General features: G+C 36.2%; 3 protein-coding genes across 4 annotated transcripts; 1 reads left to right on the forward strand and 2 right to left on the reverse strand.

Annotated features, from left to right (window-relative positions):
- Positions 1 to 72: 72 nt before the first annotated feature.
- FRA1 (P-loop containing nucleoside triphosphate hydrolases superfamily protein) lies at positions 73 to 10,957 on the reverse strand. 2 transcript variants are annotated; one of them, XM_007017103.3, is made up of 26 exons: positions 10,399 to 10,957; positions 9,504 to 9,650; positions 9,275 to 9,424; positions 8,608 to 8,861; positions 7,751 to 7,938; positions 7,535 to 7,659; positions 6,929 to 6,965; positions 6,689 to 6,780; positions 6,461 to 6,562; positions 5,700 to 5,813; positions 5,492 to 5,585; positions 5,219 to 5,331; positions 4,941 to 5,036; positions 4,738 to 4,851; positions 4,538 to 4,654; positions 4,316 to 4,396; positions 4,044 to 4,115; positions 3,860 to 3,953; positions 3,614 to 3,645; positions 3,414 to 3,511; positions 3,223 to 3,321; positions 2,696 to 2,917; positions 2,377 to 2,539; positions 1,387 to 1,542; positions 985 to 1,301; positions 73 to 580 (listed from the first exon to the last, which is right to left on the reverse strand). In XM_007017103.3, the coding sequence occupies exons 1-25, from the start codon at positions 10,522 to 10,524 to the stop codon at positions 1,083 to 1,085; spliced, it is 3,105 nt and encodes a 1,034-aa protein (XP_007017165.1). In that variant the 5' UTR covers positions 10,525 to 10,957; the 3' UTR covers positions 73 to 580; positions 985 to 1,082. The 2 variants fall into 2 exon arrangements, with proteins under 2 accessions (XP_007017165.1, XP_007017164.1); XM_007017102.3 differs by having other exon boundaries at positions 73 to 589.
- Positions 10,958 to 18,413: 7,456 nt separating this feature from the next.
- On the forward strand, positions 18,414 to 20,208 carry LOC18591151 (SUMO-conjugating enzyme SCE1-like). Its single transcript, XM_007017105.3, has 5 exons — positions 18,414 to 18,561; positions 18,681 to 18,764; positions 19,310 to 19,462; positions 19,604 to 19,717; positions 19,844 to 20,208. The coding sequence occupies exons 1-5, from the start codon at positions 18,493 to 18,495 to the stop codon at positions 19,904 to 19,906; spliced, it is 483 nt and encodes a 160-aa protein (XP_007017167.2). The 5' UTR covers positions 18,414 to 18,492; the 3' UTR covers positions 19,907 to 20,208.
- Positions 20,209 to 20,364: 156 nt separating this feature from the next.
- On the reverse strand, positions 20,365 to 22,384 carry LOC18591154 (scopoletin glucosyltransferase-like). Its single transcript, XM_007017107.3, has one exon. The coding sequence runs from the start codon at positions 22,083 to 22,085 to the stop codon at positions 20,598 to 20,600; it is 1,488 nt and encodes a 495-aa protein (XP_007017169.2). The 5' UTR covers positions 22,086 to 22,384; the 3' UTR covers positions 20,365 to 20,597.
- Positions 22,385 to 23,516: the final 1,132 nt, after the last annotated feature.

Below are 23,516 nucleotides of genomic sequence, written 5' to 3' on the forward strand. Positions count from 1 at the left end.
GTCTTTGGTTTCTGAAAATAGGCCAACTTGGTTTTTCAATGGAACCACTATTCCGGGAGAGACAGAAAGAGCTAAAGAATTTTCCTTGTATAACAAATGAAAATACTACACAGTTCAATCTTTCAACGAAATTAATACCAAGCTTACACACGCTGAAACATATGAACTAAGAGATTACAAATTGGGTAAAACTAAAAACTGAAAAATACAATTAGACCCTGCACCTTCCATACAAATTTCTATGACTTGGGAACATTTTCTTTCTTTCTTCCCTCAAAGTGTGTTATTGATTGAAAGAAAAACAAAACCCAAAAAAAAAAAATACACCAAAACCTTAGAGACAGCTCCAGCGAGATACTATATACTTTTTGCTAAAGCATCACCACCGAAACCATCTCATGCTTCTAGCGTCTTCAACGTATTTGGCACGCCATCGGCAGCATCAACACTCTTTACAAGATGCTCCGAATGCAGTAATCACAGCAAAAAAATTGAAGATTACAAACCTATAGTTTTGATATTTTCAAAATCAACTAAACCAGCACCGCATAAGCAGGTTCCAACAGCCATTTCCAGCACACTGCATCAACTAAGAAAATGATAATATAAGGTTCATCCATGTGTGGCAAGCAGGGTTTTGCTAAGTCAGATCAAAATATGGTTGAACCAAGCAGGTCATGATTCTCATAAACTATTTATTCCCTCTAGTACATTTTTGTGCCACAGTTGGAAAAGCAGCCATATTTGAGTTCATGTACTTAACAGTTCATTGATTTTCATTGGTAATTGTTCTTTGAAGGAATGCTCTCATATTTCCAAGTCAAGAGATTTGCAGATCAGCAAAATGCTCTCATTTTTTAGCTGATAACTAATTATGCTCTCAACGACTGAAATCACGTTAATTAAAAGAATTGTAGTAAGGGCATCCAATAGCACTGATTGGAGGCCATGTCTACATGAAGATACTAATGCAGAAAAGATTACCTGCACTCTTTTCTAGGCTCCACCCTGCACCTTGGGCTGGGAATATTCTTATACGTCAAAGATTTATATGGCCAACATAATCTGGCGACCATGGACTATCAGACTCTTTGTGGCAGAGCTTGTGGACGAGGCCTTGCCCTTATTATTGTTTCATCACTGTGCCTAATCCATTCTGAGAGTCTCCATGGCTTCTGCCATTTCCATTTGAATTGTACGAGCCATTGGTGATGGCTTCTTTTCCACCTCCACAGTTTTCCATTGCCAGCTTGTCCTATAGCAACTAACTTTTTCATTGGTAACTGCCCAAGTGGTACCATCTGCACAAGCAGCAAATCCAACTTTTCTTATCCAAGCATGAAAGCATATTGCAACACTATCATTAAAGTTGGAGAATGAAGTTACCTTTCGTGTTTGATCTATGAATGCTGCTGATTCTCTGATTGGACCATTAACAATACCTGGGCTATACTTCAGCTGTTTCTGTGCTGGCACAGACATTGGAGACAACGAGCCGTTCATGTCATCAGCAACGTGTTTCAATGAATTTGGTGAGTTCCCCTGCTCATGAACACATAGTTAAAAAGCAGTGCTAGGAGTAGTGATAAGTTGACACAGACGATTCACTTGAAGACAAAAAAACATGACAACAGTGGCAACAACTAGATGATCCTGTACAAAATTTCTATTTATTGTACTGAAAAAGAAAATCCTACTTTAGTTTGAATTCTTTTCTAGAGATGCCTTGATGCAATACAGGTTGAAGGACTTGCTGTTCAGGTGAACAGAGGTTTAGGATTTTATGATGGATAAGCAATGTGAATTTAATTGTAACCAACGTAAGTAGGATCACCACTTTGATGAAAATATTTGAAGAGGGAATTTTGTTAATCAAGCAAACAGTCAGATGGTTCTCTATGGTTCAGCTGTAAGGGACTTTGAGATGAACAGACAAAAGGGGTTGCACATTCTCTAAGTCCATACCAAATGTGGTTTTGGTCAGGTTGCATTTTTGTTGTGTGTTTGAGAAAATTTTATTCTCTCATAAAATTACAGTTTGGAGTTTATCCAAAATATGGTATCAGCATCGTTCCTTTAAGCTATTAAAGATCTCCAAAAAACAATTCAAGATAAGTAGTTGTAGGCATGTAGTTATACAGCATGCTTAGAAGTGAGAAGTCAATTGACCAAAATCAATCTAACTGAACCTCTTCTGGATGTTATATATGTACCAAAGTACAGCTTTAGCTGTGTGTTGATATGAAAACAGCTTTAGAATCATTAGTTGATTAGTTGAATGCTCTTAATTATGGACTGTTATACTATGCCTCAGATGAAACCCTATATAAAAGCCTCAGATGTTCAAAACCTGAATAAAGTTTATATAAAACTTACCGTAGCTGATGTAGCCAATGCAATGGCAACAGCTTGCTCTCTTAATTTTAGCTCATTCTCAACTTCTTTTCTTCGTAGCTCACTCTGGCGCAACAGACTTACAAGTTCTTTAAGTTGTTCTTTCATTTCCTTGATTTCCATGTCTTTTTCCCATAATTGGCACCTGTTGACAACATATAAGCACCACATAAGATACTCTTTCGAACCATAATTTATTCGTTCTTTCTTTTCCTTGTCAAATTCCAGGGACTAGGCTATTATATTTGACATACATACTTTCTGTATATTTACATATATATAACTAGGTGAGAGAAAGCACCTTGCATCTCCAAGAGAATTGAACATATATTGAAGCAAGTTCTTTGCATCTCCCATAGAGCGCAACTGATTCCAACGTCCACGATTAGTGAAGGCACGCTCCCGCTCCTCTGCCTCTGAAAGTTGTGAAGCCATTGCAACAAGTGAATTAGATGATATGCTGAGCATATTCTCAAGTGAAGATATTCTAGCCACTCTTGCATTTGGTGACATGGAGGATGCCCTGCAAAGCAATAAAATACATCAAGGAACGTTAAAAGAGGTTGGATCATTTCTACATAGGAGAAAGTATCATATCTAAAGCCACATTTAACTAATCTATACAAACTCATGTTAGGTCCAACCATGGATGACCCACAAATTGATGAAAGGAAAAAGCAATAAGATGTATACGAATGTTGGTTATATGTTAAGGTTGCTTTCTGCGATCTTCTTCACTGATTCCACACCAAAGAACCCATACTATGGAAGGGTAAGAGAAGGAAAAAGTTGCCCGTAATAAAGTAAATGTCTTTGGATAATTGATACCTGGCAAATCCATTCTTTCCTCTTGGAGGGCTCAGCCCTTTTGAAGCAAACTCATCTACTTGCTTCAACACAGCCAACTCTTCTGCAAGAGCAGCTCTCCTGGAGATTGTACATAATAAGTAAAAGTGATATAAGAATAGTTTATATATCCTGCATCAGTTTAATTATATAAATAAGATTTTACTACATACACTTGGCTTTGCTTCTCATATTCAAAGCGAACTTCATGCACATTCACCATGACTTCTAGCTCATGATCTAGCCAACGTTGTAAAGCTTTCTCATTGTTCTACAGAAGGAACTTAAGTTAGTTGGTTTTTAACAAGTGGATGTTGAAATTAACCCCAAAAAAAAGAGAAAAAATAAACACAAGAGAAACAGAGATCATTACCTGCCCATTTGTTCCATTCCCATTGGCAATAGCTGGAAAATACCAAAACTTTAGAAATTATCACAAATGAAAGGACCCAGGGCATGAATACTTTATCTCCCTCAATCTAGACCTCTAGCATAAAGCATTCCAAGTACAATCTAGAAGCTACTCTATATAGTTGAATCGTCTATGCCTATACGAAGAGCATTATTTTATCCAAAACATGGATTGTCCAGGACAGCAACCTTAAAAGGAAAAGCCCACCTGAGTTATCACGGGCAGATGATTTACGAGCTTCGAGCAACTCTTTTAGCCTCTTGGTGGCCATGGCCGCCTCCTCTGTTTTTCTTTGGAGAACCTGAAAGCAAGAATAGCTGCAAATTATTTTCTCTACAAACAAATCAGTGGTAGGCACTCATCTCCTTCACAAGAAACAAAATAAGCTTACCAATTTCTGGCGTTGATTTAACGCTTGTAGCTTATGCCTTTCATACTCATTTCTCCTGCCTTCCTTCCGTAACTGCTTGTGCATGCATATTATTAACACAGGTAAGTGTGTAAAACTAATAATAGATGCAAATACAAGTGACGAATCCAAGATGTCAATCCTGTAGTAAGTGATTATCTTTCTTCTCATGTAACATCACGATGTATTGCAAGTGCATCTGGCATGTTATTATAAATTGTTTAATTTTGATAGAAAGAAAAGAAGCACGGCACCTGCAACAGTTCCTTTTCTCTAGAGGCTTTCCACTGACGGAATTGTTCTGCCTCTTGTTTTATCCTATGTTGCAACTGAACCTACAACCTCAGAATCAAGGGAAGAAAAGAAAAGAGGGCAGGGGGAGTTGATGTGGGTAGATTTAGCAGTGCATACAATATAAATGATATGACAGATACCTTAAACAATGAAACATATTAAGGACCATAATAAGAATTAACCTTTTGTGCCTTTATGAATTGAATTTCATCTTGCAGTCGTTTGGCTGCTTCATCACTTTTCTGTTTCTGCTTTAAAAGCTGAACCTGGTTCTCTTGTTTTTTCTTAAGATCCAGAATCTGGTTGTAATTTAGAATGAAATCATCAAGCCATTTTATTCGATCCAATAATAAATGCAATTTCAGCTAAAACTTTTTGTCACCTGTGCTTCAAGGGATTTTAGTTTCTGAGCATGGATATCTTGCAATTTTTGTGTTTGTCCATCAGAACCAGCAGAAAGATTTTCAATTTCGGCCAACAAGCGATCCCTCTCTTGCTGCAGTTAGAAAATAGGTTAGCAAATGTTAAACACAAAATTCTTCTTTGATGAGTTAAGCTGTGAGAATTAAAGATGTGTATTTAAACCTGCACAGCTCTTTTCTCGTCCTCTAACTCCTGAATTTTCTTCCCAAAATGGTGCTTGAGTGCAACTGTGTCACCTCCAAAAAGTTTCATCTCAGACTGCAGAGACAAAAATGAACATAAACATAAAACAGAAGAATTAGCTAGTGTTGGAAAAATCCCAACTGCGCTAATTATAGAAGCTGCAGCAGACATACTATCTAATCATCAAGGATAGAGAACCCTAAGAATATGACTTCTGAAAAAAAAAATCGAATGTTATTGTAACACATAAATTATACCTCTTTCTCCTCTAAACGTCTATTCAACTCATGCAACTCTTTGTCCATAGTATTTTGTAGAAGTGTGTGCTCCCACTCTTTAGCTGCTTCTTCATCAATTTCTCTGGAATCACCTGCCAAAACACCGATCATTTTCAAGTCAAGAAAACAACTTGAGAAAAATATAAATCAGAAAGAGCATGGTTATAACAAATAGTATACCAGCCCACTTGAGCTGGTATCACTAATAAAGAAGACTGTTATACAGCTTACATAGATCAGGTAAGACTGTACCTATCATGGTTTCACCCATTTGATAGTCAGATGACTCTATACTGTGCAAATTCCTTTTCAGCCCTTCACTTTTGACAGAACAAGGACTGCCATCCTGAAATAGAAAGTTTTGCATTCATATGCATTTAGAACCAAAATATGCTTGCATGTAAATCAACCAAGAAAATTAAAAGTTCATATGATCTCAATAAGGGTTTCCTTAACATACATGAGCATCTGTTTCGCGTTGCTCTACAATGGTGCATCTGCTGCGGTACTCATGAAGTTCTCGGCAAAGATCCTCATTAGCAGCTTCAAGCCAAGCAATCCTTTCCTTGAGAACCTACAAAATAAATCCTATCAGAAAATCTATGGAACTTAAGTCCAGGATTGAATGAGTTATTTAAGTAAAGCTACCCAGTCCTTGGGACATATATAACAAGTTTTACTAACTTAAGCGGGTTTAGGGTTTAGGCTTCACTATCCTGTTCAGCTGTTGAATGACCATATCTTCTTCAAACAATGTGCACTCTATGTCGGAATATCAGAGGAATGGGAAGCTCTATAAAAACTAGAGTGGTGACGAATCACTTTATGGGCCCATCCAGAAAATTTTTGCAATCGCTTGGCAGTGTCACCAATTTACACACTTTACAAGAAGGAAACCCCTAAGCATGGAGTTGATAAGGATTTGATGTTTCAGCATGGTTGTAGCTCTCAAGTTATTATGCATCTCTTTAACTACAAGCTTTTCGGTTTTGTTATTGTTTAGCCTATGTGATTCATGTCTACTACCAAAGAGCGTACTGCCTACACTTGTATATGCTAGTGGCTTTTATAGGCACCATGCAGTGCTTGTAAATATTGCTGCTTTATGCAGTTTATTAATGCCACTTATATCTTGGCTGAGCAAAAAAAAATTTGTCCCGAAGAAAAGATTAAATATTGATTATTTGAAGTATATTTAAGTAGTTAAGAGAACCATGGTACCTGTACTTCATCAGAACCTCCACGGGCACAAAGTTCTGCCTGCAGATACTCTAATTGTTGACGCATCTTTAGCATCTCATTTGACATAGGATCTCGGTTAACCTATTTAAAATCAAAACAAGAATAAAAATTTTGTATAGAAATTACTTGAATGCCTGTATCTGACTAGGCAAAAAGGAGGGGGAAGAAAGAGGAAATATTTAAACAAAATTATTCTCTTAAACTTACAACAGGCTTGTTTTGGATATTGCGAGCACGATTTGCGTACTTTAAAGTATTAAGGGTTTCCTCGGCATTGATGTCAGCGGGACTAATGCAGGCTGCCCAGAAAGAAATTAATTAAGGAAAATGATTAAATATATTCAAAATGCCAATTAATGCAAAAGTCAGAAGGAACTAGAAGATGGATGCATCAAATTATAAAAAAAGGAAACAGCTGAGCAGGTTAATCAGAATAAAGGGAGGTACCTATCATGACAGTTCTGCTGTTGCCACCAAGAGAATCCTGCCCAAAGAAACGATCACACTTTTAGCACTTAATATAACAACAAGCTGAGAGTAAGTAAAGATACGCAATATTTTAAAAAATGAAGTATAATTTCATAAACCATTTTGTCTTCCTAATAGATTCATCATTCTCTTCATTCATCATGGCCATTTTATTTGCCACATGGGCATATGTTAAACCCTGACATTTAAGATCAAACAACTTAATATAGGAACAGCCCTTGGCCAATTTATGAGATAACTTTGTCTCAGTAACTAGTCTTAGTTGAGCTTTGAGACGAAAAAAAGACACCAAAATATACAATCTATAAAAGGCTAGGAATCTGCAGATGTATCTTGGGTACCTACTTCTATCTTCAAATATGTTGAAAAATGCTGAATGTATCTCATTTTAATACCCACTTTCAATGCAATCAAGCTGTAGGCAGATGTAAGCATGGGTTTATAAAGACAATTTCTAACATAAATTAACAGTTCAGTTTCATATTATTACCACTCTTTTAAACTAATACAAGATAAATAAGCACTAGTGACATGGGAGTTACAGACTTTTTAAAATATTCATACCTGCAAAAGCCGTGTAAGTTTACTATCTCGATATGGAACGTGAACACCTTCTTTGCGCTTTTTTTCATCACCAAGTGCACTGATGACATTACCAAGTGCTAGCAGGCCCTTGTTGATATGAACTCCTGTTTAGATGATGAAGATGGCCAATTATTTTGTTTGGATGGAGAAGAATACTTTCATGACATAGAGAAAACGATAAACAATGCCACTAACCTTCTTTAAAACGCATACCATCAGAACCTGTTCGTTTTGCTCGCTCTGATCCAGCAAGATCTACCAAATGTAACTTGGCACAAAGATATTCTTCACTCATAATGTCATTATGACTTCCATCTCCAGAAACAACCGGATTGAGTTTATGCATTTGCTCTAAGGTGATGGTGAAGATTGCATGTGAGCGGCTACACAACCACATAACAGTAAGGCAAAAAAATGTCATTATAGGAAATTATTACAGTGGCATATACTAACTGCAAGATTGGTACACAAATAAATTATCAAAAATTTTTATTGAGCAAGGCATTTATAACCTAGAAAAAAAATGTAAAACTAAACAGGTCAAGAAACAATTGCTTGGTATAAGTGACAGGGATATATCAAAAGCAACATATACTCTGCAGCTCGAGAAACCCAAACCTTGAAACACTTTCAAGTTTTTCATTTTTTCAAAAAAATAACAACTAGAACTATCAAAGAAACATCCAAGTATAGAACTTCAGGGAAAAATTGGAATGAGCCTTGTTTAAAAGTATATATAAAGTTAGAGTTGGCACCAACAATATTATCATCATTGCATTATATGACCTTTTCCCATATTTTGTAGCTTCCCATCCTGGATTCATCTATAGCCAAAGATTGCCCGGTTTTCCTCATAAACTAAGTTACAGACTTACCCTTAGCACTGCAGCGAATCAATAATTTTCAGGTTTAACAGATAATGATCTAAAACAGATACTGTTTTGTCCATTAACAAAGAACCACCAGGTAACATTTGCTCTGCAGTTTTGAAGAAATGAAAACACATAAATACTTAAGGATATTAGTTTAACAAGAATAGAATGTGAATTAACCTTGACTGGTTGTTCATATTAGTACTCCCTGTCGCCCTACTCAATGATCCCTGTTCTAGGCAAGCAGACATTTCTTTTAATGTACTGACACTAAGTTCAGTAGATCCTGCCAGTGTAATAACACCATTTGATGATTCACGAATCTGTATTGGTGGTTTTCCAGGGACATTTACTTTCCCTGTGTTCACGCTTGCAGTATCTGATTTGTTCAAAGACGTAGAATCCAGCAAATCTCGCACTTCTTCCTTCAGAATCTTTCATGTCAAAATTAGATAAATATTATATATGTCAGAAACTATAAACTATGAAGAGATACTCAAACCAGGCTTCATATGTATATTCATGCAAAATAGAATTCAGGAAACAGAAGATATATTCATTGAATGGATATGCTATAAGGAAGCCCGATTATTTGGCAAAAAATTTACAGTTTTCCAAAATTGTGTTTGTGATTCTGGCATTTGATGCTAAGAGTAATTTAACCAAAACCAAAAGGAAGCAACCCAAAAACCAGGCTAAGGAAAAAGCTTATAGGACAACAGGCCTACACTGCATGAGATGCATTCACAAAATTAAGTTTGCAAAACAGAGTCACCAACCTAGTACAATGCTAATAGCATAAATAGAAATTACCACAACAAAAGAAATGCCTGTTTCTTTAACAAACCTCAATGAAGGAAACGTGCAATTGAAATTCGATTTGATGTTTAAGACTTTCAATCTTGCTGAACAAAGCATTCATTACTTGAGGAATGATTCCTGTTTGGCAACCATCTTTGAAGCCTGTGCCCATAGTATATGTTTTACCTGACCCAGTCTGCACAATTTTTGGAACTTCAATCACAAGAAAATGAAATTGCAACATTTAGCAGTGTCTGGTGGAGATTAAGCTGTACCTGACCATACGCAAGAACAGTAGCATTATATCCTTGGAATAAGCCATCAACAAGTGGAACAATGCATTCCTCAAACATGGCAGAAGAGGGAGGACCAGTGCTCCCATAGACATGATCAAACGTAAAGGAATGTGTCCCAATTTGTACCTGCAGAATAGACAAAAACAACATATAGCTTCGTAACCAAAAAAAAACTACATATATCTAATTAAATGAAGGAAAAAAAATGTTCCATTGTGCAAAGACAATAGAATTTGCAAAAATCTGGCCTGGTCTTAATCCAAGAATTTAGCAGAAGAATTCAACATTTTCGTTTCTGATTGAAACAGGCTGTCAGTGGTACTCAAGGATGTAATTTGGAAAGCACGCAGGAAACATCCCAGGTCTTACCAATCAAAATATAATTTTTTTTTCTAATTTGGTTTCTCCTTCCTTTAAAATGGATTACTTCACATAAACAAAAGTTTAACAGCAATTAAAACCTATTATCAACTAATTCAACCTAAATGTAAAGAACCATCCTTTAAAGTATTCATAACTCACTACTAAAACAGGAGCACAGAGTCATAACTCCAAAATGGAAATAACAATCAACAGAACCATATCATAGAAACTAACTGAACTCAGCTTAATTGTACATAATTTTAACTTCCACGGTAAAAGAATCTAATTCACAATCAACTCAATTATAGAAATAGTAAATGATGAGAAAAATTCTGATCCAAAATCAGAGTTAATTCTCACTGATCAACCATTCAAGCATCCAAAGATCCAGATCTCCATAAACTTCAAATTAACCAGCAACTCCATACTCAGAAACCATTACAATCCCCAGAAATCACCCATTGAACAAGCACTTAACAGTGAACACCGGCATTCTCTATGGTGACAGTACCTGAGGCTTTCCTGAGACGACTGTAACACAATCTTTACAACCTTGAAGCTTCTCATCACCGATGAGCGGTCTTACATGAACCGCAACCTTAACACAACAATCCTCAGAAGCTGCAGCAGCTTCCATAGGAAGCAGCTAAAGAAAGAAAGAAAGAAAACAAGTTCCACAATTTCCAAACACAAAGAGAAAAGAGAGAGAGAGAAAGAAAGAAAGAAGAAAAACCCAACAAAGAGAAAGTGAATGGTTTTTTGTAAGTTTGTTTTAGTTTGTGCTAAAGTGTTAGAAGATCAAATCTTTAATTTTCCATTTTCCTTGTAAAAAAAAAAAAAAGGTTCTCATTGTCCGAAAATACGGAAAATTTGAGGACAAAGAAAGTGATGCAACAACTAAGAAAGAAAAAAACTGAGTTCGCTCCAGACAATGGGTTGCTGCTGTTATTGCTGTTGTTATTGTTGGGGAAGCGTAACAAAAAGAAGGAGAGAGAGATGAAAAAGAGGGAAGGGTAGTTGAGGAATTAGAGGCTGTGGGGTGGCATAGAAGAAAACAAAGCAGCGCAAGTTAACCGCAGTGACAACAACCACTATCATTTTCCTTTGCCTTCACTACAAAATCGTCTTGTAAAAAAAAAAAAAAAACTTTCATAACACTCTTTCCCTTTTTACCCTTTTTCTTACGGCAACGTCTCTGTTCCTCACCTTCCTTGTTCATGGGGTCTTCTTTCCGTCCCCTTTCCCTCCCACGTTTTTTGTCCCCACTTTTACAGTTCTACCCTTTTTAGCACCATATTTTTTCTGGGTTTTGCCCCTTTTTTTGGATCTTTAACCCAAAGAAAAGAAGAAAATTGATAGCTAAGTGCTCCTAAAACCACGTATTATGATGCTTAAGATTTCATGATTGTGCCCAGAATATGGTAGAAAAAAGGGGTGGCACAGCACCTAAGCCACGTGATTTGCAATCGTATACGATTTCTAGAGAAAAGTTTGGATCATACATATATCTACGCTAACAATTCACTCACTTTTTTCTTACTAAATTTTTGCATGTGATTATATAAATACTGTATAAATGTACTACTCTTTTTCCCTAGGTTTGATGTTAAAAGATCATGTGCCAGAATTACTAAAGAAACAATGTGAATAGGCCCCAGTAGTCTATAATGTCTATAAATGCAGGAGATAGATGAAAACAGACTAGTAGTATATTAATTTGTCACCACCCACCTCCTTTATATGTTAATAATTTAATTAAGCGAAGAAATGAACTTGATCATGAAAAAAACAAAAAGCTAGTCTCTTTCATAGAAGAAAAATAAAAGAGAGGTTTTTTCTTTTCTTATGATTCTGGAAGCTAACCCGTGAATAATAAGAAGAAGGAGAAGAAGAAAAGAAAAATGGGAGGAAAACAGGGGAAGCAGTGGGAAAAATGGAAAGTAAAGAGAAGGAAAAGAGGAGAAAGAAAAGACCCACAAAATAGACATAGCCAGCTGGTGGTCTCCCACACTCACATGGCCCTTTTTAGTCTTGTACAATAACCCCTCGTGGACCCCACTTTCACTTGGTCAGACTTCTTTGGTCCCACCTTTTACTGATTCTGTGGCAGTTAATTAATTCTTCTCCTTGGCTTTTGTTGTGGTCACTTGGAGAGATTAGACTTCCGCTTACCACTTCATAAAGTGCAACTATGGAAAAAAAGGTTTCCTTTCATGAATGATAGTAGTATACTATTATTATTATTATTAGTGACTAAATCCATGCATCCATATTCATTTTTGGAGGAGATATTAAAGCCTTTTAGTGAAGCAAAAAAAGGAAAGTTGGGGGGTGAAGGAGTTGGTAAATGAAATAAGCCTCCTCACTTTTGGATATAAAATCAAGAACCCATCATGTTCAAATTTGCATTAATTTGACTTTTACAATGCTCTGTTTTAGTATGGTAATGTTTTTTAGTTCATATGTTAGATAGAATTGTACTCGATATGATTCGTCCCCATTAATATCTACTAGGCATATTTAAAATTCATGTTAGATTTAGAAATGCCTTTTCCATGGTTTCTGAATCCAGATTTGCTTTACAGTCAAAATATATCTGCTTATAGAAGCAAATATTTAGCTAATTATGCGTGTCACAAGGAACTTCAATGTTCAAAGTCAAACTTGAGTTTTTGTTTTTTTGCTTGAATGAGTTGTAAAAACCTTTATAATAAATTGCATAAACTATAAAAATGTTTGAATCCAAATTAAAGGGTCTTGAATAAGAGCGAAGAATCTTAAACCAAAAACAACCAGAAAATGCCTACCAGCTTGGCTTCATTCCTGTAATCAATGTTGAAAAAGAAAAACAGAGCAAAGTCCTCATTCTTTTGAAGCCTTTAATTAGTAGGATGTGATGCGGTTGGAGGGATTAGGCAAGCTGAAGCCCCTATTCAAAGGTATAGTATACCAGCTAAATGCCGGTGGTGGTTGCATCGCTGAGTGTTAAAAAGGTGCTCAATAAATATTACAGAAGTTCTAGATACAAGTAGTATCAAGTATCAATGTAGCATCAAAATGAAGGGCTAATAATTCCCCTCTCTTGTTTTTTCTTGAACCAAATAGGTATGTCACTTAGTTACCTTGACAGCAACGTTAGAATTGAAGGTTCCATTGCAGGGCCGCTTGGCTGCATGCATCTTGATACTAGCTTAGGTATTTAGCGTCATTAGGATACACAAAGGTATGTCTTAGGCCTTTTTCGAAAGTTTTTTACACCCTTAAATTCGAGTTACCATTGTTATATGTAGCTTGTGCCTTTAAACTCTCACTTTTTTGGGTACAAGGGTTGTGTTAAAAATTTAAAAAAGAAAAAAAAGAAACTCTTACCATCATGCTAAGAAAGAGTTGCTGCGATAGGATGCCCTGTTGTTCTGTTTTTGTTCTTAGTAAAAACTTGCTTTCACCAAATGCATAAAAAATGAAAAAAAAAAAAAAAAAAGGAGGGGGGGCCTTGAAAAGATCTGCCCACCATCCCAAAGGAGCGTGTTGTGTCCTGCTCTAGTGGGCCGTAGCTGAAAAATCATGTCAACAATATATATATCTATCTATCCATCTATTCCCATGGAATAACTAGCACAATCTAACCAACGCCCCCATCATCTTGAAAGAGGGAATATGAGGAATATTTCCCATCAGTTACTGGTAATACAATGGCTGACAAGGATTTTTTATCGAAAAGGTTTTGGCGCAATGCTTTTTATTTTTGGTTGGACTTTTATTTTATAGGATTAGGTTATAACAAATGACCCCATTTAGCTAACAATTTAGACATTTATCATTATTTAAAAAGAAAATTGTTGACCGTTTGCTTTGCTTGGTTGCCTTTTATTGATGCGGTAGACTGTAAGTTAAGCAAACTTGTGATCGTCCAGGCACATGTACAACAGCTTCAGTCACAAGGAAGAAACAAGGGAAAACAGGGAGAAAAAGATGCAAAAACCCTAACCCGAAGTTTCCTTTTCCTCAACCTAACTCACCATTCACTGGATTTTTTCCAATTCGACCGTTAGATTGCAAGCAAGACCAAGCAACTAAAGAAAGCCCCACTTTTTTTGTCCTTCTTTAAGAGGGGATTATTTTATCACAAGAGTGTATGTTGTGACATTGAGTAGAACTTGTTATCTTGAGATTTCCTCTATATGAACTGATCACTCCATCTTACCAAACCTTGACAAGGGTTCAAAAATACACATTCCTTTGTCACCGTTATGTATAATTTAACATTTTGACTATCGTCTATGGAAGCAGCACCTTTGAAATACACTTGTCTTTGTATACTGTGATGTCACTCTACCAACCAATGTGATTGAAAAAGCTCCATATGTTGCTGTTTTATGTCCGACCAATTATGTTGGTTTTCTCTACACGTATCTGTGTTGCTATTGCACCTTTACCTGTCTTGTCATAGCTCAGAACCTGATTCCGTGAAACAATCATTAATTGCACAACGGTACATTATCCGTATTACAAGTATAGACTACGTTACTTCACCAAATATGTCGAACATACATCCCTTGTATCGACACCAGAAATACCTTTCATGTTCATTCCGCCATGAAGCTTCGAGCAATACAGGAATGGACTCGCCTTGTGCATTCAGCCCATTCATGTTGTCTTGGAAACATTTTACCTATAGTTTTTATACATAAGGAAAGATCTAGGGGAATGCAATTTGCTACGATCAGAGCAAGTTCCTCCTTAAAAGTAAGCACGCAAGAGCAAAATCAAAAATCAAAAGTTTTGTTCCCCATCTTGCTGGCAGTGGAAATCTCATACAACCAATGGACACCAACAACAGCCAAAGGCCATAAATCTTGCACTTGTTTCCTTCTTTGCTTCTATCTTCTTATAATAATATGAAGAATGATTACACCAACTATATATGAAATGATAGAAATCTGAACCAATTGGCCCTCTGCTCGTAATTGATCCATCCAGTTTGCACCTTCATTTTCTAGCCAATCTGCTGCCAATACGCAAGTTCTCCCATGTTCAATTCTCCTTTTGAAAAGAGAAGAAAAGTAACAAGAGGAGTGAACCAACTTCTTGGAATCAGTCAACACACAGATCAGCTTTCGGCAATTTAATCAACTAGTTAAAATTACTGGAAGCCAACAGAGCATTCTCATTAGACCATGAGGGCAACCACATGATTGGAGTAAATTAAACTCATTTTTAAACCAAAGCAAGCAGCTGGTAGCTTTTTATTGTTTTGGTCACTGAATTTCAGAGATGAGTAGCTAGGCTAGCTGCAACTGTGCAGATAGGCAATAAATTCTATAATATTCCCAGCCTTCCAATCTTCTCCAGTCTCCAGCCCACCTTCTGTCCTGGTGCTTTCTACCCCATGTGGAGCTTTGCATCACATGCTCCCACCTCCTTTACAACACTAAAAATTATTCTCGATCCCTACTTTTTATCCAAGCACCAATCTTTCTGTCCCCCTTCATTCTATCATTCTCGCAAGCAAACTCTTCACACTCGAGTCTTCCGCTTTATTTACCAGAATCATTAGCACAGTCATTATCCTAATTTGGACTATCCTGCTGTCTAATCGCGCAGTTCTGTTAATCAGTGCACAGGGTTTTTTTTTTATCCCTTCAAGTACATATTTAGCATGATCTAAGGTTTCATAGAAAAGTTATGATTCCTAAGGCATAATTATTACACTCAGCCTCTAGTGTCAACCAGAAAGCCAATCAGCAAATCTATATTGTGTTTTCTTTTAGTTTTTTTGTCCACCATCATAATTTTGTCCTGAACAAAAACCACAATGCTGCTAAAGATCTTATTGTAAAACCTGTGATGATAATCTTAAAGCTTTCAATGTGTTGGAGACACAACATGTGCAGGGTTGTAGGGCTTCATCATGCGCATGCCTCATTTTTGCCAATTAGATGTGGTTTCTTTATTTATTTAGTGCTCTGGCTCTGGGGTATATGCTTGGTGAGTAGTGGGGTATGCTCCTCTTCAGAAGATGCTCCCTTTGTTAATATCTAGTCATAAATCACACTCAAATGCATTGATGATTGGCTCTGCCAAGAGTCATACAAAGTCGACAGTTTTCCAGCCAAATTGAGGGCCATGCTATTTTCTCTCTATCTTTTCCATTCATTTGTGAATTTCTTTTTTCTCTTCTTTTCTTGGCTACAAAATGAGTTGGGTTCAACTAAACTTTTAGAGCTCTTTTCTTGAGTTTTGATCTTATAGATTTAGTTCCATGATAGTTGTCAAGAATTTTTGTATGCCTTAATTATAGTCATTAAAATATTTAAATCAACAAGTTATTCTCATTGTGACTTTGATTAAATCATGTAAAATTTTTGTTATAATTCTCATGCAATTGAATCTATGAGATCAGGAAATAACTTATTTACGTCCATAACATAACTCAAATGAAAAACTAAGCTTGAAAGATAACATGTACATCCATTGTTTTTTATTATAGCCTTGTCCAGAATCCGATTAGATTATATAAAATTGTTTAAATTTTGCAATGAATGAGATGCAATTAGGAAATGAGAAGACTATCTACTGGTCAAAACAGGTGAATTTATATGTCAAATCATGTGCAACTCCAATTAAAACCTTGTTACTATTATTGACTTTGATTAGAGACTACTCATTTTATTTGACTTAAAAAAGGAAAAGGTATTTTGGAAATAAAATTACGATCAAATTATTTGATTTTTGGGAAAGAAAAGTAGGTTGTTGAATGAGGATGGGGTTAATGGCCAAAAAAATGATCAGGCATTTCATATTTTAGGCCTATATGGCCTGAGAATTTTAGGTGAAACTTACCATGGGAATTCCTGATACGGGTCAAGCCTATCTAAATTGTGACCCTCTACACATTGCCCATTGACCCAACCCAAGGAGAAGAGACCATATCAATATCTTCAAAGTGGTCCATCCAAGGAAAAATGAGAAGAAGAAAAAACATATATAAAGCGTCTGTTTGATTTAATTTATTTTTAATTTATCTATTGCTTAAAAGTAAGAGTTGAGTTAAACAATATTTCGTGAAAAAATTTTTTTAAAAAAAGAAATTTTTTTTAAAAAATAAAATCTAAAAAAAGAGCTTAAACAAAGCTCCAATTAGGAGCTTTTTTTTAAAAAAAAAAAAAAATCACACCAGCTTATTAGGAGGGTTATTTTTTTCCAAAAAGATTCTCTCTTAAAAAATACTTCCTTCCTCTCTCCCTATCGATCTCCCTCTCCTCTCTTTCTTTTTGCAAATCATCATTCTAGGGTTTTCTTTTTGTTCTTATAAAAATTAAGAAAAAAGAAGATCTAAAATTCAAAAGTGTATTCAAGTATTATTTCTTCTTTCTCTTTCTATTTTCTTTTTCATTTTATTTTCTATCGTTTTTTTTTTTACTTTGAAAACTCTCTTTATTAGTTGATATTTCTTAGTTTATTGTTTGATATGACAATTATATAATGTTTATATATTCTTAACTTCTTTATGATGCATATAATATTTAATGATTATGATTGAAATAATTAATCAAATAGATCAATAGTTGCTGAGATAAATTAGATGAAAATTAATATAATATTTGTTGATTATAGTTGTTGAGATAATATTGTTCATCGAGGTGAACTTTGTTTGTAAGGACATCAATAGCTAAAGGTGATTTTCCTAAATTATTACTACCACCTTAGACTTCTCTTTTTCTCTTTTGAGTTCTCATTGTTCGGATTAAGGGTTTTAGTAGTAGACTCATTGCTTTCTTTTATTTTTTTTATGATTTATTATTAATTATAAACTTTATGTTATATAAAAATCTTTTTTATATTTTTCAAAATTTTATTTTAAATAGATAAAAAATAAAGTTAATATTTTTTATTTTGAACAAAAAAATTTCTGATTAATAAAAAATTATTTATTAAATACTTTTTATGGTAATTTTAACTAAAATTAGAGTTTATATGCGTTGTTTTGCCTAACAACTTATTTATAAAAAGTAAATTTATCAAATAATTTTAACTTAATTTTAAAAATTATTATATTTTATAAGAACTTTATAATAATTTTTAAGTTAAAAAGAACTAAGCTAAACATACTCAAAAATTGAAATTAATATTAGAACCAATGACTTGGGCTGGGCTGGATAATTAGTTTCAAATCATTTACTGTTGAGATATTCACCACCGACACCGTCCATCTACATCATGACCACGTGCAAATTACCCATCAATTGTAGCACATGTTCTTAAAGCTTTTTTGACTTGTGCATTCAGAAAATATAATAAAACCTAGAAAATGACGAAAGGGAATAAAAATAGTCTCAGATTTTTTGCCATTGATAGGTACACTCTTCAAAATGATAGAGTCAAATCTCCTTTATTACCAAAAATAATAAATAAAAATCCCACCTCTTCTTAATAAAAAAATAAATTTCCTTGTTCATAAAACAAAAAATTGACGGCACTTTAGGTAAGGAAATGTTACAAGGAATAGAAGGTTCCAAGTCAACTTTAAAACTAAAAATGGGAAGCCAATCTGTGCACACAGAAGAGAAATTTCGTAGAGGAAGACAAAGATCTTCGCAACGCCATGTCGGGTGGCATCGCACGTAGCCGTCTTACAGAGGAACGAAAAGCCTGGCGCAAAAATCACCCCCACGTACCTCTCTCCCCTCTCACATCTTCTTCTTCCTTTGCTTCTCTTTTCTTTTCTTTCAACACTTTATTAATCAATTTGTCTTCTTCTTTTTTCAATTACTATTTATTATTATTTTGAAGGGTTTTGTGGCTAAGCCTGAGACTGCGCTAGATGGGTCCGTGAATATGATGCTTTGGCACTGTATTATTCCCGGCAAAAAAGGGGTCAGTCTTAAATAGGTTTTAGGTTAATGATCATATGTTTTTCATTACTAAGTATGCCATTTGTGTGTTCTGGAATTTCTATGGTTTTAGCAGTTATGTACCAGGATATTCAAATTCGTGATTGAAATGGATAATCCGTATGATTAAAGGTTAGACACTGATTGTATACAAACTTTTACCGTTTTCTGCTTTTTCAGTGAGTTCCATATTTTGCATTGGAAAGCTAGCCAAGGCATTCGGTTCAAATACTGAGGAACAACTTGATGCTTCAACTTAATTAATAACACACTTCTATTCAATGAGAGTTTTAGTTAAGGAAGCATGGTAGACCTTGGAAGTCAAAATGCTTTCCCTTTTCTTTTGTCACACTCAATAGTTCGGAAACAAAACCTCTCATCAAATTGATTTTGAGAAATCATTTCCAGTAGTATTAATTAGATGACAACTATTCTGCAGCATCAATCAAGTGCGATCTTTTCTCCTTTTAAGTGCTTATAGTTCATTGCGGCATGTTTTCACCTCTACTAGCCTTTGCAATTTTGCAGACTGATTGGGACGGTGGCTACTTTCCTCTTACTCTCCACTTCAGTGAGGACTACCCTAGCAAACCCCCTAACTGCAAGTTTCCACAAGGCTTCCTCCATCCTAATGTTTGTCCTTCTGGAACTGTATGTCTGTCTATCCTCAACGAGGACAACGTAAGTACTCGAGACCGTCTTTGATGTAAATGCATATTATTTTGCTGGGGGTTTCTCATTTATGGTTGATCGACAAGAAAGCATGGATCTCATTTCTGATGGGCTTATTGTTTTTCTATTTCCTAATTTTCCTCCTAAAAGGGGTGGAAACCAGCCATTACTATAAAGCAAATTTTGGTGGGCATTCAAGATTTGCTTGATCAACCCAATGCAAGCGATCCTGCACAAACTGAGTGGTATCAGCTCTATGTCTCGGTAATTAGCATTCCCCTCAAAATAACCAAAGTTTGCTTTTTAATAATTTCTGTTGCTGTTAATAGCCTGTTATAGAAGAGAGGAAACTTTTATCTTTTTGTACTAATGCAATATTGGCTACTGCAGAACTTAGATGAGTATCGGAAAAGGGTTCAACAGCAAGCCAAGCAATATCCACCCTGTCTCTAGCTATGTGCTCGATCAGCAGACGTGATGAGACTATTATGGCATTTAGCTATACATTTAGCTTCATTTATGTTAAGCATCTTGGCAAGATGTGCAATTCTAGTCGAGCACCTGTGACTTTGTCCACATTATAAATTAGTGACAGAAAAAAAAAACCATTTAAGATTTATAAGCTAATAGATTTTGGAGACTAAATGTTGTCTCTCTTTACCTCTGGTTGAAGTGTGCTGATATTGTTGGGGATTCGTTGGCTGTTGGTAATAGACTGAGAAAATCAGAGCTTTTATTGAAGTGACAATTCGTTATCTTTGTGCAATTTTTATCAAACAGGACATTCTCCTCCAAAATGCTCTAGTTTGACATTTGCTCCTTTCTTAAAGATGACATAATAGCTCAAAATCTTTTTCTACATAGCAATTCACAAACCTTTCAAGGAGTAATTTTTCTCAAGTCTCAAAAAATGCAGAAGCATTAAAAGTGCTTATTCTATCCAGAGAAAACCTTATTACATCTGCAGGCTTCTATGCGACCCTTTTTTACTTAAAACTCTTTTATTACCAGTCTCAAAAAAGAAAAGAAATAAAATACGCATTAGTTTGTTTTGTACAATATGACATCCCCAATCAAACCTTCCTCGTCTTTAAGATGAATTCCCGCCTTCATCATCTTTCTTTTGTAATTCTCCAAGCTTTGCTCAGCCACTAGTTCCTGTTTTGTACATTCTGATATCCTCAATCAAATTTTTCATGTCATTGTATGATGAATTGCCTTCTTCAATGGCTCTCTTTGCCAATTCTCCAAGTCGTTTTGCTCTTCTGCGCATCTCTGTTGCCTCACCCGTATTGCCCATAACCGCATCAATCGCCTTTAGAATATCATCTCTGTTCGTTATGGACGGTGATTCCTCTGTTGCCCAAGCTTTCCAAACCTCATTGCCCACCGCTACTCCAAAATTGAGCACCTGCGTCACAAGCTTTTCATTGAAGAATTGCTCTGCAAAGATCGGCCATGTGATGAATGGTACACCTGCACTAACTCCTTCGAGTATAGAGTTCCAACCACAATGCGTCAAAAAACCTCCAATAGCTGGATGATCAAGTATCAGCACTTGGGGTGCCCATCCCGTTATGATTAATCCTTGTCCGTTTTCTTTCATTTTGTCTTCAAATCCTTCTGGTAATTCTTGCTGTTGCTTTTTGCAATCACCGTCGTCTGTTTTTAAGACTTTCCCAACAACCCACATGAATGAGTAGCCCGAAGCCTCAAGTGCGTAAGCAATCTCTGTTGTTTGATTTTTGCTGAATCTGGTTAGGCTTCCAAAGCAGATGTAAAGAACGGATTTGGGTTTCTTGCAATCAAGCCAACTAAGGCAAGCGTATTTGGAAACAGAAGCCTTGTCCCCTCTTTCACCTTTATCATCGGTATCTCTATTGTAGAGAGATACAGGGCCAATGTGCCAAGTCTTGATTCCCATAACTTTCTTGCAATGATCTGCGTAAGCAGGCTCTAACTCATAAAAACTGTTCATCAACACCCCAAAGCTATTCCTCTCGGATTCCTTTAGCTTGTCAAATAACTCAGAGAAGGTAGTTCTGGTCCTATAAATATCTGGCACTTGTGAACTTGTGAGTTTTACTTCATCTGGAAGTCCTGGAACAACGAACGCTTCTGTCTCGGATTTGACGTTCTTCTGAGGTTGATAACGTATAATACTGTCAGTGACACAAAGATTGAAGAATCCACTACCATTAAAGGCGATCCTTGGTATGCCAAGATCATTGGCAGCATCCAAAGTCCATGGGAAGAGACTGTCGGAGATTATGCAGTTAGGGTGGTCTTCACGGAAAAGCTTTTCAATGTTTGGTTGCAGCAATTCGATGGCATGGAAGAGTTTCATGGACATTTCTGGTGTTGGGGTGGATATCATGTTTTCGCAGCCTTCAGGTAAGCCGACTTGAGCGCCAGGGAAAGAGAGAATTTCAAGTGAAATCTGATGGCCAGATTGGACATCTCCATCAATGGCGTTTTTGATGCGAAGGGCATTCATGGCAGTGACAATTATGGTGACCTTGGTGCCAGCAGCTGCAGCTAGTAGCCTGGCCGCATCTACCATTGGCATCATGTGGCCTGGTGCCATGTAGGGAAGAAACATTGCATGTATTTTTCCATCTTCTGTTCCCATGGTGGATTCTCAAATTGGAAGACACAGAGGTTTTGCGTAGAGATTGAAAATTTGAAGGTAAAATAAAAAATTCAAACTCTAATGTTAAAGGTAAAGAAAATTGGCTGTTTTCCTGATATTAGGGTATCATCAACACCTTAAAACCAAAGGACCTGGTAAACCATCCTTAAAAATAGAAGCCATAATAACGGGTCAATCAAGTGTCACATTTAAGCGTATGGTAGCCTACCTCTCTTGGAACCGGTGGACTATGTTGGCGATACGTGTTCTCCCGTTTGGATTCGCTTCACGGAGCTGGACGAATAAAAAATATTCAAGGATTACCAGATTAAGCAAGTGGCTCTAATAGAGTATAGTTTTGATTCAAGCTATGGACTCACAAGGCAATAGGACCCAACCATTGAATGAAATGGTCCATTGCTGATATTGTCTGTACAATATCTCTTAAAGACAGCGGTACCTACCACTAATTGGCGCATTCTTTTTGGTACAATTGGATTTTAAGATTAATAATGATAGTAATAGCGTGGATACTTCCTTTGGTTCCAATACGGTAGGTAACGATGCCCACCGTGGTGTCACAGCCCCTGGCCCCTGCCTAGTCACGATTCAGGTGACACATCATCTGAATATGACGTCTCGTTGGGTAGCAAATTAAAGTTGATGAGTTAGGTACCCATCCGCCCTTCCAGTGTTTCCCTCCCCGAATTTGCTTCTTATTTTGAAGGACACTTGTTCATCCCAAAGGGCCATATGCCTTATTGGGCAGCGGTATTTGATTGAAATTGAATCTCTTTTGCTTCCATGGGTTCAAAGGCCGAAACAGCCACAGCCGTGGGCTCGAGGCCATTGGGTTAGAACAGCCATAGCATGGCCGTGGGCTCTTGGCACTGCAGGAAGAGTCGGTTAAGTGCTGGAACTGATATATATTCTTTACAGGCCTTTTACCAACAGATGGAAGCTTTTAAAGCACCATACCAGACCAGAGTGGCATGGAATACTCTTGAGACGACAGCCACGCATGTTGCCCACGCAGCAAAACTCAACAGGATACGATATGGATTCTTTTAAAATTTTTATTTAACAAAATGTTTAGGATTGTTTAAAAAGTACTAGTATAAACATCAATAATTCAAAACAAAAAATTTTAAAAAAAATTCGTGGGAAGAATATTGATCGAAATCGAAAGGCTTTAATTTATTTATCATGATTTAATTTTTAAACAGGTAAATATTTGATTATTGCAGCTTGATGGCAGGAAGCGAGACTGCGAAAACTCGAGCACAACAAGTAATTAGATGAATATAAATATTTGGATAATGAGGAACAACTTTGAGCTTGACCCAAGAAAGAAAATACGAATTAAGAAGCAACAAACGAGAAAGTTTTGTTTTTGGGTGAAAATTCTTGCTGCGTTTGGCGGGTCAAAAA

The sequence above is a fragment of the Theobroma cacao genome, chromosome 8 (genome assembly GCF_053813885.1).
Source record: "Theobroma cacao isolate CCN51 chromosome 8, ASM5381388v1, whole genome shotgun sequence".
NCBI lineage: Eukaryota > Viridiplantae > Streptophyta > Magnoliopsida > Malvales > Malvaceae > Theobroma > Theobroma cacao.